This window comes from Setaria viridis, chromosome 4, assembly GCF_005286985.2.
Source record: "Setaria viridis chromosome 4, Setaria_viridis_v4.0, whole genome shotgun sequence".
Lineage (NCBI taxonomy): Eukaryota > Viridiplantae > Streptophyta > Magnoliopsida > Poales > Poaceae > Setaria > Setaria viridis.
The window spans coordinates 38,525,511-38,542,438 of NC_048266.2; the positions used below are offsets into that span (position 1 = coordinate 38,525,511).

General features: G+C 50.4%; 3 protein-coding genes across 4 annotated transcripts; 1 reads left to right on the top strand and 2 right to left on the bottom strand.

Annotated features, from left to right (window-relative positions):
* Positions 1 to 127: 127 nt before the first annotated feature.
* Positions 128 to 683, bottom strand: LOC140222675 (uncharacterized). The gene is made up of 2 exons (XM_072293494.1): positions 602 to 683; positions 128 to 460 (listed from the first exon to the last, which is right to left on the bottom strand). Exons 1-2 carry the CDS (start codon positions 681 to 683, stop codon positions 345 to 347), a joined length of 198 nt encoding a protein of 65 aa, XP_072149595.1. The 3' UTR covers positions 128 to 344.
* Positions 684 to 1,423: 740 nt separating this feature from the next.
* On the bottom strand, positions 1,424 to 3,895 carry LOC117851754 (beta-1,2-xylosyltransferase XYXT1). 2 transcript variants are annotated; one of them, XM_034733648.2, is made up of 3 exons: positions 3,525 to 3,895; positions 3,178 to 3,425; positions 1,424 to 3,014 (listed from the first exon to the last, which is right to left on the bottom strand). In XM_034733648.2, exons 2-3 carry the CDS (start codon positions 3,314 to 3,316, stop codon positions 1,684 to 1,686), a joined length of 1,470 nt encoding a protein of 489 aa, XP_034589539.1. In that variant the 5' UTR covers positions 3,317 to 3,425; positions 3,525 to 3,895; the 3' UTR covers positions 1,424 to 1,683. The 2 variants fall into 2 exon arrangements, with proteins under 2 accessions (XP_034589539.1, XP_034589538.1); XM_034733647.2 differs by having other exon boundaries at positions 3,512 to 3,895.
* Positions 3,896 to 6,069: 2,174 nt separating this feature from the next.
* Positions 6,070 to 8,419, top strand: LOC117853323 (uncharacterized). The gene is made up of 2 exons (XM_034735716.2): positions 6,070 to 7,470; positions 8,203 to 8,419. The coding sequence occupies exons 1-2, from the start codon at positions 6,165 to 6,167 to the stop codon at positions 8,301 to 8,303; spliced, it is 1,407 nt and encodes a 468-aa protein (XP_034591607.1). The 5' UTR covers positions 6,070 to 6,164; the 3' UTR covers positions 8,304 to 8,419.
* The last annotated feature ends 8,509 nt before the right edge of the window (positions 8,420 to 16,928 follow it).

Sequence of the window (16,928 nt, forward strand, 5' to 3'; positions counted from 1 at the left end):
CTCTCATCAAATCATAAAAATAAAAATAAAAATTGGGCACGGCAGTTTGCGGCGACGGATCATGTGAGCCAGTACGCGACGACCGTACATTGGATGAACACTACTGCACAGGCATGAAGCATTCACATTGCACGATCATCCATAGCTGATAGTTTGGAACAAGCGAACAAACCGTGACGACATGGAGTACACAAGGCTACCAAGGCTTCTGCCGGCGCAGCAACTTTACATTATTTAGAAGCCATGGACACTCACACGGTCCATGCGCGCGCGCACATTGCAGCCAGCAGCCTGTAGATATTGCTACGCAGCAGACGTCCTCCTCCGGCCAAGGCGCCAAGCCTCTACTTGGCTCCCTGGTGGAGGCCCTGGAAGTATCCCTGGGGGTTGGACTCGAAGCCGGAGCGGGAGATGTAGCCGCCGTCGCCGCCGGGCGCCTTCATCATCCCACCGGCGCGGCCTCCGCCGCCACCGCAACCGGAGCTCGCCTTGCCTGCACCGCCGCCGCCGCCCGACTTGGCCGAGCCACCGTGACCTCCCCCGGAGCCCGAGCCGCCACCACCCTTCCCCCCTCCTCCGCCACCGCCGCTGCTCCTGCCACCACCTCCACCACCCTTGCCTCCGCCACCGCCCTTCCCACCTCCACCACCCTTGCCGCCACCCCCGCCTCCTTTGCCGCCCATGCCTCTCCCTGCTGGCTCTCTGCTAGCTAGCCTGATCGAGTCCAGTAGTCTGGGAAGCACTGCTACTTTTTCGCGTGCTTTCACGTAGGGTGGGAAGAGTGGCCTTTTATAGAGGAAAGGAGCCTCGCTTTACGCTTGACACGTTGGAGCTTTGCATGCAGTACGCGCATGCATTGTCAGTTCCCCATGGAGTCGTAGTAGATGAAGGAGAGAGTTACTGCGGCAGGGTTCCAAAGGTCTCACGACTGACGACTCATGTCAGCGTGCAGCGACCGCGGATATGCACAACCGTTGGCCATCGTGCACGTATCTATCCGCCGCCGTGTGAGATCGGCGTCGTCAATGGTGGTAGCTGGTAAAAGCCCGTGTGCATCCTCTCTCTCCCTCTCCCTCTCTGAGAGAGAGAGAGAGATGAGAGAGAGATGATAATGGATCTCACAACTACTGGGCCATTCGCCAACGAATTTAAGCCCAGAATGTAGCAGCAGAACGAGGAAAAGGCCCAACAAAGTGACCGGGCCAGGTCTTCCAGCCCATTTATGTATGGCGGGCAACACGGCCCACCACCAACGACGGCCGGGCCCGCGTACTCCGCCGTCGGTGCACCGAATCTCTCTCCTGCCGAGTTGCCGTGTGAGCCAGGCCAGCACGAGTGCGCCACATGATTTTGTTCCGTTTGCTGGCTACAATTGCGCTCAATCAGGGACACGCGCGCGCGCGCACGCTCACTTGCCACCATCTCCACGAAAAGCTCAACTAATATACATTTCGTATCATACAAAATCGTCGCCGCTTTGAGCAATAACGAGGCGAGGACTCTCTCTACTAATCGATTGTACAGCACCTGAATTTTACATGTCGTAATGTCGTCGTGTGAAGAAATTCCAAGAGGAAAGAAAAAAGAAGAAGAAAAGAAACATGGTGTCGATCACTGTATCTTCTTCTTCCTGTAGTCACCGGGGCAATCAATCAATGTCAGTAAGGCCCCACCGGAGACCTCTCACCGGAGCAGCCGGATGACCTTCTCGAGTACGGGCCTGAAGCGGCGGAGGTCGAGCCTGACATCCTGCTGGCCGAGGTAGATGTCCTTGACGAGGGACCAGCTCTGCTTGTGGATGGGCATGGGGTCGAGGAGCACGGGGTGCGTCCGCGGGTACGCATCCGACAGCGTGCTCTCCTCCGCCGTGATGTTGTACTGCAGGTACCGCATGTTCATGTCCCGCGGCGGCACCCCGTACTCGTCCATGGCGAGGCTCTCCATCCGCCCCAGCGGCACCACCTGCACCACCACCGCGTTCATCGGCAGGAACATCAGGTTCGTCAGGCCCGACCCGTGCACCGCCACCATCGCGTCGAACGAGTTCACCAGCGCAGACGCGTCCGCCATCCGCGCGTGACCCTCGTCCCCCGCCGCCGCCGACCCTGAGCCGGCGCCACTGGTGGTCGTCTTCTTGGGCGGCGACATCACGTCCGACGTCGTCACGTCGAACCCGACCTCCTCCGCCAGCGCCACGATCTCGGGGAGGTTCATGAAGCGCCGCCGCGACTGCCGCGCGATGATCAGCATCCGCGGCTTCCGCCCTGGCTCGTCGTCGTCGTCGGTGCGGATGGCGTGCTCCCGCGGCAGCGCGTACCGCCACATGAGGAAGCGCTTGAAGTCGACCATGGACAGGTTGCGCGGCGAGCGGCGCGGGTCGATGCTCAGGTCCTTGTGGCTGCGGAGCCCCAGGGTGGCGCGCCGGAAGCACCGCACCTCGCCGGCGCCGTCGCCGCCGAGGTCCACCGCCTCGTAGTTGGTCAACCCGTCCACGATCTCCCGGTACTTGTGGAACCACCACTGCTGCTTCTGCGTCACCAGCAGCTGCACCTCGCCGCCCAGGTGCCGCGACGTGATGAACAGCGGGATGATGTTGTCGTTGAAGTCGTGGTAGTAGTTGCCGCAGTAGCCGCCGTTCGAGTACACCACCGCCGGCACGTCGTGCCGCACCGTGCACGCCGGGGCCTCGCCGGCGGCCACCACGCGCACCGTCAGCTCCGTGATGCCGCGCATCACGCGGGCCTCGCCCTTGCGGGTGTAGGGCTGGATCCTCCAGCTCGTGGCGTTCATGCCGGCGCCGAGACCCGTCACGTTCGCCGCACCGCCGCCGCCGGGGGCCACCACGAACACCTCCGACGTGCTCCCGCGGATGCGGATGGCGCCCTCCAGCTCGCACACGTCCGACCTCGGGTCCGCGAAGTCGCACACCACGCGGGGCTCCGGGATGAACTCCTCCTCCACCAATTTAAATCCTCTCCTGCCATCCAGCAGCAGCGATGGAAACCCAGGCTTGCCTGCAAATCAAATGACCCCATCAACTCAACAGTTCATCGCCATTCATTCAGAAACTGTCAGATAACTACTCTGAGAAATTGGAATTCGAATGCAGCTAATGCTTCCCTGACAAAATGGAAAATGCAATGCGTGGTCATCGAAGAATGGCACTAACATACATACCATTTGTGATCATCACCATGTATCGATCAATGGCGGGGGAGTAGATGACCAAGAACTGAATGGCCCCGATGAGGAGCAGCAGCGGGAGGTTGCAGAAGGCTCCCCTGCCCTGCTTCTTGCTCCTCGCCGCCGGCTTCATCTCCGACGAAGCACCGGCACGGCCGCACCTCCACCTCCACCCACTCCACCACGGACAGGATCGGCAGCTTTACAACCATACAAAACCGCGAGCCTGCGACCCTGCGATGCTGGCACCCATAAATGCATGGCGATTTCATCAGCTTTTGAAGCAGGGAGAAGTACAATGGCAGGCAAGGGGGGCAAGGCTGATTACGATTATAGAATACCGGAGCGGAATTGTTAATCGCCAAGAACAGCGAGGCAGGCGGGTAGTGGCCGTGGAGAAGAATCCACGATTTGAAAGGGAGCGGATTTTATAATCCGCCGGGGGATCGTCGGTTGAACCGGCAGCGAGTTCATGGAAACCACGTTTGCTCGTCGCTTTTCTTTTTTTTTTCCTTTCCTTTTCCCGATCACGGGAACTGACGTTGCTTCGTCTTTTGGGCTCGTCGTGTTCGTTGCCACCGGAATATATCGAATCGATTGGGAGAAGCCGCTGGAATTTGCAGGTGGACCTGTCGCGGATCTTCAGAATTGCATTTCTCTGAATCGATCGAGATCGAGCCGGCAAATGTGCCACATTTGTAGGCGGCGATCGTGAGGTCAAACGTGCGCCATGTGGGGATCGCATGGCGTCTAGCATCTTGGGAACCGAGTGAATTCAGACAGAGGACGGCCAGATCAACAAAGTTTACACAACAACAGGTGGTGGTGGTACTGAATGCCACTCACTGACTGTCAGATCTATGAGTTTGGCATTGCCTGGCTGCTCCGGCACAAGGAATTGTCTGGTAGCCATGGGCACATGGGCGCCAAGGAATCACATGAGGCAAAAAGGCAGGCAGCAACAACAGAGCGAATGGCAGGGGAGATTAACCACATTGCAAGCTTGTGCCATTGCTCTCTTTTCTCCTAAATAGGACTCTGTAATTTTTTATGCAAAAAAAAGTGTTAAAGTGGCAGCTTATCATTCAGGAGCGAGCTACTGTTAATTAACTCTACTGGCTACTTAGTGGCGTGTGTGATTTGCATCATCATGGTCATAGTGGTTGTGTGGCTTCGCCCCCTCTCGATCGCCGCACATACTACGACTCAAAGCTGTGTCTTTTGCTGCCTTGCGCCGGCCATGACAAAGCAAAGAATTGTAAAGAACAGCGAGCTCGGGAGACTTAAAAACCGACGAAACGGCAAAGCTTGCGGAAGCCGAAAAGCACAGTCGAACCGACAGGCGATGCGATACAATGGGGGTTAAGAGATGATGGTAGACAGGGACACGGAAGCTTCCAGTTCCAGCTAATGGCTTGTGCCTGTACCTGCTGGCTCTAGAGGCTCTGCGATCGGGATTGAGATGGAGTTTTCTTTAAGAAACAAATGGGACATCATAGTCTTTTATTTCTGTGAAATTCTGTAGGGTATTTGTATGGTTGACCGACGATTATAATGGGAGGGTTGACCAGCAACTGCTGTCAGAGTGGCAGCAAATATGATATGGCCATTTGACAAGTGGCCACGATTCTGAATTCGCATCGATAATGCAGCACTGTGACCTTGCATACGGGAAGAGAGTAGTGCTGGCCATGTCTATCTGCAAGTAGCGCCGTTTTCTACTCTGCTCTCTGGATCACTGGATAGGCGTAGACTCAAAAGTCAAAACGAATTTTGGTAAAGAAAAAAAAAGAGGGGCATTGCCAGGTTGAAAAAGCCCACAATCGGGGCACACAGATGACAAGTGCGGCCCGGTAAATAATGTGTACAGGAGACGGCCCGCGAAGGTCCCGCGCGCCTGAGAAAAATGTGAACACGAGGGGGGTAGGCATGAAGTTTATTCCGAGGATTGTTTTAGTCTCCTCTTTGAATACAGAGTGTATATTCGATGTTTGCCGATGATGATCCACACACCCGTTCGCTCAAGTCGGCTGAAAAGCTGAAATGGCTGATTTGTTGTGAGAGAAAAATACTGTTTGGTGGCTGATAAGTCGGCTGAATAAGCTGAAGCGAACAGGCCGCACAGCACGACCAATCCTTATGCACCCCATGCCAATTTTTTATGGAATAACTTCTTTCCTGCCACTGCAATTTTGTACAGTCTCTTTTTGGCGCAGTGGCACTGTCAGTGACACATTCAACAGCAAATAAGGAACCCATCCTTGTTATTTCAAATCATGTACATTTTCTATGCTTATCTCGACAAAATGGTCTGGTTTGACTTTAGGCACACACCCAAGTGCAAACGGTGATATGAGAAGGACCCAAATGTGAAATGAGCGTGCATACTTATGTCCCTGGGTGCCAAGTTGCATGAATTATATCCATATTAGAACCTTTTTATATAATATGCAAATGTTTCATTGGGACCAGCACAGATGTTCTGGTAAAAGTGTGTATTAGTAGACGCCAGGCGTTGGTAGAGGTATTTTGTAATAATTATTATTTTTTCCATGATAAACGAGTGCTCGTCGATAATTGACCTCCATAAATCTTATGTGTGTACCGTGTTAAAAAAATAGCAGCAGGAGGAACCTGGTGGACAGGTGGAGTTTTGATTTTTTTTTGAGAAAATGGTGGAGTTTTGATAAAGAAAAAAGAAAAGAAAGCTGAGGGATCGATCTGGCCCAGCTCAATCATCGCGACCGGGCCACGGAACAGCCCACACGAATCGACTACGGCATGCGGCCCGCCTGCTAAAATGTTGCACGAACAGCATACGGCCCGCCTGCTAAAATATTGCACGAACAGCATACGGCCCGCCCCGTCCTTCCTCGATCGGTCCTCCCCTTCCTCCTGACGCGACGATCAAACTGACCGAAAGCCTTTCGATTACGGCGGCGCCGCCATCGCATCACCTCCATCGCATCTCGCCCTCCTCCATGGCTAGCATCTCGCTCTCCAACTGCGTCCTCCTCCACGCCAATGGCTTCCACGGCAACTTCTTACTCCGTAATGCCACCACCGCCATGGCCTTCACCAGTCAGGGGACCAGCATCGGGGCATCCTTAAGCTGCCCCGAGCGTCCGCTGCTCCCCACAATCCTCTTTGTGGAATGCTCGGGCGTTGACTTCACCAGCGAGCCCCCACGCATCGTCCGCGCGGTTGAAAACATCATCCTCTTCAGCGTTCTCATCGGCCCTCGCCTCCCAGACCTCTCGCCGTGCGACTACGACTACTTCGTCTACCGGGTCGGGGAGGTTCCGTCGCTTCAGCGGCTGCCGTCCCCGCTTCCCACCTTCCAAGACGAGGATGCAGGCCTCCTTCGCTGCGGGGACGACGACTTCATCGTCGCCGCGTTGATAGCTACAAACAAATCTGGCGTGTACGATCTCCACCGCTTCGACTCCAGGACTTGGACCTGGAGCCAGGAGGTGGTGCCATTGGTGGCGCCGCAGGCTGCGTTCCCCTTCAAGATCACCATGAACTCAATCCGGCTTGGTTACCATCTCACGTCCACCGTAATCACCATCGGAGGCGAAGGTGGCACGATGGGCTGGGTCGATCTCTGGCGTGGCATCCTGATCTGCGACGTGCTCCACCGGAAGCCCGAGCTCCGTGGTGTGCCCCTGCCGGTGCCGATGGAGCTGCTGACATGCAACAATGGTCGGGGGGCTGACATAGGAGGCTGCGGAAAATCCCTCCGCGGGATTGCCGTCATCAATCAAAGCCTCAGGTTTGTTCATTTGGAAGCCATCGTCTCCACCACCTTCAAGACTCTGCCTACCGATAGCGACAGCGATGAAGAAACAGCCGTTCCTCACTCACTCATGTCTGACTGGGTGATCACGACATGGAGCAACTCCAAGATGAGTACCTCGTGGGATGACTGGATCAAGGACTGCGAGGCCAAAGCATCGCACACCACGATCCAGAGCAAGCCCAAGTCAAAGATGCTCAACTCTGGATTGCTGTCACCTGAAGGAGCAAATCAAGTGCGAGCCTTGCAGAACCTCTGGGTGTCCCACCCAGCTCCTGGCATCAATGATGATGTCGTTTACTTGCTTGCCAGAGTCAGATTCCGGGACCCGAAGGCATTCGTTATCGCTCTTGATGCGAGGAAGAATGTTCTGCTAGGCTCAGCTGAGTTTGCCACTGAAAAGAAACGCGGTGATGGCGTCATGTATTTCCCAAGTAACATCTCAAAGTACATCGCCCCAGAGGCTAGGGTTCTTCCTATTACCACAGGTACTGCTCTAATTAAGTATTGCAGCTGCAAATTAAATCCTGCTCCAAGATATGGGAGTGGGTCTACAAAGATGAGCTCTAAATTAATGAGAATACCTGATCACTGAACCATGGCCTGTGTCAGTCCACTGCATATTTCAGTTAGCTTGCATTGATTCGATATGCCCATAGTTTCTTTTTGGGTTTTTTCACCTGCTTGGCTGTGGATAATTATCCGCTGTAATTAGTCACTTTGATTTCTATTGCAATTATAGATTTGGGGAAAAACGGGTAGAAACATAGCTAGGATCATCTCATCGGCCGGGCGGTTAGTGGGGGGATTGGGGTGTTGGTGGAGTTAAAACCTGCCCGTGGCACTTTGCCTAACGGGCGAAATCCTTCACCCTGCACCCACGGGTGGTTTTTTGAACCCGTACCCATCCCGGTGAGGTTTGAGTTGGATTAGCATCCCAGTTAAATTAGTTAGAACAGATAGAGCAGCTTGCATTTCAAACACACATGGGTGAAACCACAGCACCGTACCAGCACTTGCAGGGTGGAATTTTACACCTGCAAGCGTGGGTTGTGTGTTGGTCTGTTGTTGCAAAATGGGGGCGTTTGATGTTTTTCCATCTTATTATAACAAATGAACAGGCGACCAGAGTTTTACTAGCAGATCGATGCGATGGGGAAGGTAAAGCATAAGCATCAATTATTAAACTATTTATGCTGTCTCACTGGATGCTGTTACAGGTGATGAAGATGGCTGGGAGGAGTCAAGCCTGCATGAAGGCACTGAAAATGTAGAGTTTCCTAGTTTACCATTCGATTACCCTGGCTTCAGGATTGTATGATGCATCAGTGCTCGAGCTGGTTTGATGATCTCATGCCGTTTATGACATGAGTACATACCCTGTTTGTTTACCCCTCAAGTCAAGGTTATATAATCTAGCTATTAAGCTGTGTGCTGTTTGACAATCTAGATTACATTGTTAATGTCCGTTGATAGTTGACTCCATTAGTCTTGGGTGTGTAAAAAAGTAGCAGATAAGCAGAAGAACCACTGACGCCTTCTCGGAGCTGCATCTCCTGAACCCGGTCACCGGCGCGCAGGTCTGCATAGTGTTGCTTTACTTGTAATTTTGCGAATCAGGGCTTCTGGATGCGATCAACAATTGCATAGTGTTGGTTCCGGACACAATCTTGTTGGTGTTATCTGCAATAGGGGACTGACTGTACAATACGCTTAAGCTCGACAGGATTGTCTGCACTCTGTACGCTCCATTTGCATCACTCGTAGAGGCACAAGGAACTACAGACACAACCTCATGCTCCACGGACTCGTTGCCTACCTGAAGATAAACGACCAATGCAGAGTTCAGAAGCAGCAGTACTGAAGTTCAAAATTCATACAACAGCACGTTCAAATCCTCAATCTCGACACCAGCAGGACTATAAATTTCAGACCAACCCGCGTCTCCATCCATCCAACACGAAATCAGCCACAAGCCCACGGCCATAGCATCCCAAGCACATCCCCAAGGCAAAAGACTAATGGCATCCTGCAAGCTCGTCGCCCTCTTCTTCGCCTTCGCCGTGGTGGCGGCGACGACGGTGCAGCCGTCCGAAGCGAGAATCGGGGGAGACCAACTGCTCCACCCCTCGACGTTCCACAACACCCCGTCGCAGTCGCCGAGTTCGTCCGATGGCGCCGTCCCACCCCACCTTTCGTCCCCGCCGCCACCGTCGCCGCCGGCTCAGCTGACGGAGTGCCTGACACCGCTGATCGGCATGATGCCATGCATGAACTACCTGACCAACCTCACCGTGCTAGCGCCTCCCGCCGAGTGCTGCGACGGCCTCAAGTCGATCATCCGCGACGCCCCCATCTGCCTCTGCCACGGCATGATCGGAGACATGAACGACCTCATGCCCCTACCCATCGACCCCGTCCGCATGATCATCCTCCCACTCACCTGCGGCGCCATGCTGCCGCTCCAAATGCTCTTCTCCTGCAACAGTATGTTTTTCGCAACCTTTTTCTTCATGCATATGTCATCCCTATGTTATTTTGATCCGTGGATCAGATATGTCTACAAGGAGATTGACAAAAGCATGGTGTGATGTGTTTTTACAGCACAACAAGTGCCGCCGATAATGCCACCGATGGCGGTGCCGGCGCCTGCCAATCCTCCAGCATCACCAATCAGGTGATTTATCTTCTTTGACACACCTTATTCTGAATGATTTGTTGCAGTTTGTGTTGTAATCGCCACCTAATATCCTTTGCATTTTGTCTTCAGGTAATATATGTCATAGCAGTAGCAACTACCAAGAGGATCAGAGCACGGATGGTTTGCGTCAACGTTAGCACTAGGGGTAGTGGGGGTACAATCTTGTTAGTTTTAAGTTGCTTTTAGGATAATAGCATTGTTTAGGTACAGGAGAATTGTACTTATTGGTACGGATCCTGTAATGATTCCGTTGATGGATGCAACTGTCAAATGCGGATATATATTAGTAGATGTTAAATAAATATAATGGTGCTCTATGTTATGACACCTTGGATCTGACGATCTGATATTTGCTTCTGAATTTACTAGCAAGATGCTCGTGGGTTGCTATGGCGAAACGACGTTGCTTAGTGCACGATGTTTTTTATCGTGTCGTATAGCGAACCATATTTTTTATCGTGCTGTGTAACTTTTTTATCACCTTGCTCCGGCGGTTTGTTGTGTCTGCGGTCTCCGCGTGATTGGGATATGGACACGCTCACGCGGCGCAGTCGAGGCGGCTCGGGCGCGGTCGGGTGGAGCTGCCGTGGCGGTCGGGTGGGCGGCCGTGGCCGAGGCCGAGGCAATGAGGGCGGCCGGGGCCGAGGCGGCGCGGTCGGGGCTAGGCTGGGGCGGCGTGGGAACGCTCTGACAAGTGGGAGGATGGTCGGAAATTTTTTGGCAGAATATCTGCTCCTTAGCCAAGTACTTCTTCAGGGACCGAGTGAGCTCCACTGAGGACTCCGTGTCGCGGCCGAACGGCTTCTGCACTATAAATCTAGTCCATCCGGTTGAAGAAGACGTGGTGCGGCTAGCAGATCTTACCACATTGACGAATATGTTTGGCGGGATCGACAAGTAGAATAGCCTGTTCGGTACCTTGCCTTCCTGATGACACAAAATTCTGAAGTGTGGTTATTTCGCATCTCACCACACAAATGCATCAGCTAACCTTAGAAACTGAACTCCACTCAGAGGAATGGTACTATATGCAGATTCATCGCTCTTCCATACGATTTTGAGAATATTTTCTGAATTGCATGACAGATTAGGCATAGCGGGCACGATGCTTGCTGAATTTCAAATCCAAACTCGATTTGCGATATCCGTTCCTCTTTTTCTTTAAGCTTCCTGTCTAATTCAGCAAACCTCTCCTCTGAGTTGTACTGCCCAGATTGGTAGAAGTACCTCTGCAGAAACTGCTCCATCCTATCTCCACAGTTCTCCCAATTGATCGCTCAAATAGAATTTCCATTACATTTAGAATATACCTTTGGAGATTGAGAATGTCTACAGAAGGTATGAAGTGATACTGATTGGATGGTTGCCAAGCTTAGACGGATTGCATATGTAGCAGGTAGTTGTTAGAGTCACTAAACTTAAAAACACTGAATTTCTGAACTTCATACACTCTTTAATTTATGCAAATGCTCCTGAAGTCCATTTAAAATCAAACCGTAAATGATTTGAAATTAGTGATGTAATATTGCAATGGCGCAGTATTACAGTACATAATACGATTTCCTATATTTTGGCTCTCCAATCTGATAGCTAGAACTGGATCCATGGTGCAAAACTATTGTAGTGTTGAACTGTTGATATATACCAATACATACTAATTTTTTTTTGCGAGTATACCAATACATACTAATGACAACCTTTTGCCAATTCGACATGTCAGTGTCATGCTAATCATGTTCCAGAGCTCTTCATCGCTCATCTTGCTATGGGCATAACCAATCACTGTAAAATGCTGCATTAACCATGGTTAGCTGTAACTGAAACTATCACACATTCAGTAGCCCCACCCAAACCAAAACAGCCACAGCAAGGGTTCATGAAGGGGCATCAACAGCCACGTAGGTAAGGCCGCAGGAGTTTAGATGCTCTAGCTTTGATTTGATTCGTTTTCTTCTGTGCAGCTTCGTTATCTCGGATGAGAGAGCACCTAATAATAGTAATAGGTGAGGGAGCCTGAATCATTTTTGTTAAAATAAATTTCTTTTGTAAATCTGCTATATTCTGATTTGAGATGCTCCGTTCAGTTTTCTGCGAAGAGATCTCATAGCTCACGGACCGACACGCTGCCGGGTCATGCAGGATTGCAGGAGGAGCCGTGGATGACGAGGTGATCCAATTTCAACGCCCACAACTCCGATGAGCTCGGGCCCAAATCCGACGCGCCTAGCTCCTTCCTATCGTCTCGCACCGCCGTGCCGTCATTGAGGTAGCTTCACGCCCTCACCGTCGCTGACACTGTCCAGTCACGGAGAGGTCTCCAACTCGCGAGCCAAAATGAGGTGGCTCGAGCTACTAATAATGAGCCGAGCAAAAATGAGGGTGCGTTCCCGATGGCGTTGTGCGTTCGAGCCGAGTCCGGTCCGATGGCATTGCCATGCTGCCGTGAAAAGCCAACCGACGAAGCTGAGTACACATGCAGTCCTGGAGCCAAGTTCAGGAGCCGCGAAAACTCTGGAAACGCGAAGCGACACCAACCGACGGAATCTCGCGTCTAAAGCTCGGCCAACAGCAAAAAGGATGCAATATACAATTAGCGTGTGTTTGGCTGAGTGAATCGACGCGTACATGCATGACCACGTCCCGGATGATGTTTGATTCCCAGCGTCGAACGTCCGGGACTCGTTGATCTAGGAATATACCGTCCAGATGTTTTGCCGGATCGTCATCGCCGTTCAGGTTCAGGTTCAGGCAATCAAACATGAATGTGTACCAACTCGTTCAATTCCATATACAGCCAACCAAACAACTTAAATTGTACCATCCAATTCAGAATCATTCAATCCAGGTGAACCATCTCACGCGGGATCAATTCACTCATCCAAACACATCCTTTAGTTTGTGTGCCAACAGTGGATTGGCTCTCTCTGACTGGACACCAACGTGGTGTTTCAGAATTCAAACACCTACAAGGCTTAGGAGCTCCTCAACCAATAATACAAATTCAAATACCTACCAGATCAACCCGTGACTGACTAACTAAACATGGCAATCGATCCATCGGTCAGCATTCACTACATATACCAGGATTTTTTCCCCCACAGTCCGAATTTCATTAGTCTACAGGGGCCAAAATGATTGATATAGCGGGAATTTATACAACTCGGTTTGTAGTCCACTACGTTTCTGATCTCTGGTTATCAGAAGATGACAGCCACATACCAACGTTCAACAATATGGCTTGGTACTCATCAGAGAGCACACCTTCGACACGGACCTCCGGTGCATCCCTGTTACTCTGCAGCACATCATATACCGGAGTAAGTAGTCAATCACTACGGGAAACCTCAAATTTGCCGAGTGTAATTACTTCGCCGAGTGTATTATTGCGGGCACTCGGCGAAGGACCAGTTTGCCGAGTGTTTTTGGGCTTTCGCCGAGTGCCTCTGGCACTCGGCAAAGCTTCTGTTTCCCGTAGTGAATACTTAAGACAACCAGGCAGAAGTAATCAGCACATCAATCCTAAATGGATGCTATAATACCCCACTGCTTACCCTTTCTTCCGGCCTAACAATCTTAGCAACCAAGATGTACTCCTCTCGCTGTAAACCATCGCTTGATGATTTAACCAGCAAAGATATTTTTAGGCCAAAGCAAGCAAATTAGTACAGGACAAACAGCAGCACCATCAAGCGCGGGCGCACATAAACACAGGGAGGGAAAGTGTAAATGGAAACTGCCACTACGGGAAAGCTAAAAATTGCCGAGTGTTTTTTCTTTGCCGAGTGTTTTTGAGTTGCTGAGTGCTCGAAGAAAAACACTCAGCAAAGAAAAAACACTCGGCAAATCGGGGCTTTGCCGAGTGTCAAAAGAAAACACTCGGCAAACCCTCCTCTTTGCCGAGTGTCAAAAAAAAACACTCGGCAAAGAGGGGGCTTTGCCGAGCAAAGAGGAGGGTTTGCCGAGTGTTTTTTTTGACACTCGGCAAAAAAATAAGTTTTTTAATCTTTTCACCTTGAAATTTTTTCCACTCCCCACATACAACATGTGGTACTCCATGTTAAAATTTGGTATATTTTTGGATTTATTTGCTATATTTATTTAATTAATTGCATTTCAAGGAAAATTTTGGTATAAGTCAAATTTGAACTGCAAGTGATTCAAATTATAGAATAAAATGAGTAGAAAAATGATATTCATATTATTTAGCCAAATTTGAGACATGACCCATGAAATGAAAACAAATTTTTAACATTTTGTTCAGGAAACACGACCATGAACATGTGGCCGAATGATTTTTAAATTGTTAAACAAAGCAAGCGAAGTCTGAAAATCATGAGATTTGTCATGATGTGATGATATCATATGTGGAGGCTGTGGAAAAAATTAAGAAGGTTTCGTACATTTCGTCACGTACAATGTTTACAAACCGAAGCATCTCCAAAGAAGAATAGTAGCGTTGAGAGATTCGATAAGAATTGGAGTTAGAGTGACAGTCCAGTTTTGTTTTGACTACAAAACTTTTTGTATAGGCAGTAGAGAACATATATTGTTTCATGTGAAATTTTTGTAATTTTTTGGAACCCTTAGATAATTTTAATGTATTAAGTGCAATTATAGAATTTTAATTGATATAAATTGAATTTGAAGTATAACCGCATAAAATAATGAAATAATATGAGTAGAACAATCAAATATATATTATTGAGTGAATTTGACCTATAACCGCATAATATAATCATATAACATGAGTAGAAACTGTTATGGAGAGGAAGGAAAAATGAAAAAAACAATCTTTGCCGAGTGCCTAGATCTAGGACACTCGGCAAAGAAAAAAAATCCCGTATAACTTCCCCTCAACGTGCCTCGTCCCTCCCGAGCCACCTCCCCTCCCTCAGCGCGCCCCCTCCCCTCCCTCCCGAGCCTCTCCCTCACCGGCAGCGCCCTGCCCCTTCCCTCCCTCACCGGTAGCGCTGCCCACCTCCTCTCTCTCTCCATCTCCGATTGCCACCCACCCCCTCCCCAGATCCGCCCCCCTCTCCCCTCCGCGCGGCCGGCCCCTCCTCCCTCTTCGGCCGCCGCCCCGACCCCTCCTCTCCCTTCCTCCGGCCACCACCCCGCCCATCTTCTCCGGATCCGGCCGCCGCACAGCCCCTCCTCCCCGGATCCGGTGGGGACTCACTGGGTGGGCGCGAACTTCGTGGTGGTGGTGCTGGATCCCTCCCCTCCCTCTCCAGGCAACTCCTTCCACTCCTCCGCTCTTCCCCTCTCTCACATAGCGGCCCCTCTCCGACAGCGTCTCCGACCGCCGCCCCGCCCCTCTCCCCGGATCCGGTCGGATCCGGCCGCCGCCCGCCCCTCCTCCCCAGATCCGAGGGGGACTCCGCCCCTCCGTCCTGGATCCAGCTCCCCAACCGCCGACGGCCTTCAAGCAGTCGTGCGGTGGTGAGCTGTACTGCTGCGGCCCGCGAGGGAGCAAGGAGTGGGGCGAGCTTGCTCGTGCAGCGGTCGACATTGAGGCCAGGGTGTGGTTGAGGTGGTGGTCGGTGGGTGTGGTGGTGGAGGTGGAGGTGGTGGCGGGGAGGCAAGGCACGGCGGTAGCGTCGACAGCAGGAGGCAAGGCACGGCGGCATGGGAGGTGGTGGTGTGGTGGTGGTGCTGGCAGAGCTGGCGGTGGTGGCGGCGGCGGAGCAGGATGTGGTGGTGGCGGAGCAGGATGTGTTTTTTTTTCAAAAATTGGTTGCCAAGTATTTTCTCAGCACTCGGCAAAGACTTTGCCGAGTGCTCGACATAAAACACTTGGCAAATCAGTGTTTGCCGAGTGAATTTTTGCCGTGTGCCGTTTGCCAAGTGTTACACTCGGCAAACGGTTCGCCGAGTGTTTTTTTCCCTTCGTCGAGTGCCCCTAGCACTCGGCAATTTTCCTGTGTCCCATAGTGTGCTTATCTTGAATCATTTCTATTCCAGGAAATCCTTGAGCCCAGCCAAAGATAGATTCCGAAGAATTGGAGCAGCCGGTAAACCATTCGATTTCAGGGGTTGTATGGCCTCCCGAGTTCTGAGTACACCATAAGGATACCTGATTGCACAGCATGAAAATAAGTAGAGGTGCACGTCGACTTATAAAATTAAAAGGATAGAAAATATTAGTGGCCACACCTTGTGTTGAAATATACAATGCATACTTGGATTATTCTAGAAGATTTTGGAAATTACAAGAGACTTTGACATGCATATGGATAAGATCATGGCAAAGTATGAAGGTTCTAGAAGACTTTGGAGATATCAAGAGCTTAGAGTTGACATGATTCATGGCAGCTTATGAATACTCTAGAATAAGATATTTATATGGTAGGATAAGGACGAGAGAAAATTTTAGAGTTAGATATTTATAAAGAAGAGTATGGAAGTTACCACATGGCAACACCACAAGGATCATGATCACCTATAAATCATCTAAGGGGTTGTATGTTCTCCCAAGTTCTGAGTACACCATAAGCCCACCTGACTAGGGGTTGTATGTCCTTCCAAGTTCTGAGTACACCATAAGTCCACCTGACTAGGGGTTGTATGTCCTCCCAAGTTCTGAGTACACCATAAACCCACCTGACTGTACAACATGAAAATAAGTAGAGGTGCGCATCGACTTTTAAAACTAAAAGGATAGAAAATATTAGCGGCCACACCTTGCTTCCACAAACAAGAATCACAAGTCACCCTGAAAATTGATAGAAGAAAAAAACAATGTCATTAAAAACAAAAGGATTCAAATGCTGCAATGTTACGGATAACACATTTTTATGGACAAACACCATTTACCTTCATAAGAGATCACGTCTTCCTTGTTTTCATCCTATTTGGTGATAGTGTCAATGCTAACTTGGGGAATTATTTGCAGAGGCATGGTCTTGCATCTATAACCACATAACATAAACAAGTAAGAACAAATATGTATGTTCAAGAACCAAGTTCGAATCTCATATTAGCCAAACTTACTCGATCGGAACCTTCAAAACAACCCCATGCAGTGGACAACCTATAAAAGAGAACTTTCACTAACTAATTTGTAAAGCAGAGAACAATATATTTAAGAAACAAAAAATCTTACATTCCTTCTACGCCATATTCGATGACAATGGCTCAGATTGACTTGGCAATGTGTCTCTCAAGGCATCTTAAGACAATCATCTCCACAATAGCAACGTCATGAAGCAACAATTTACTCTAGAAAAATATCATCGGATTAAC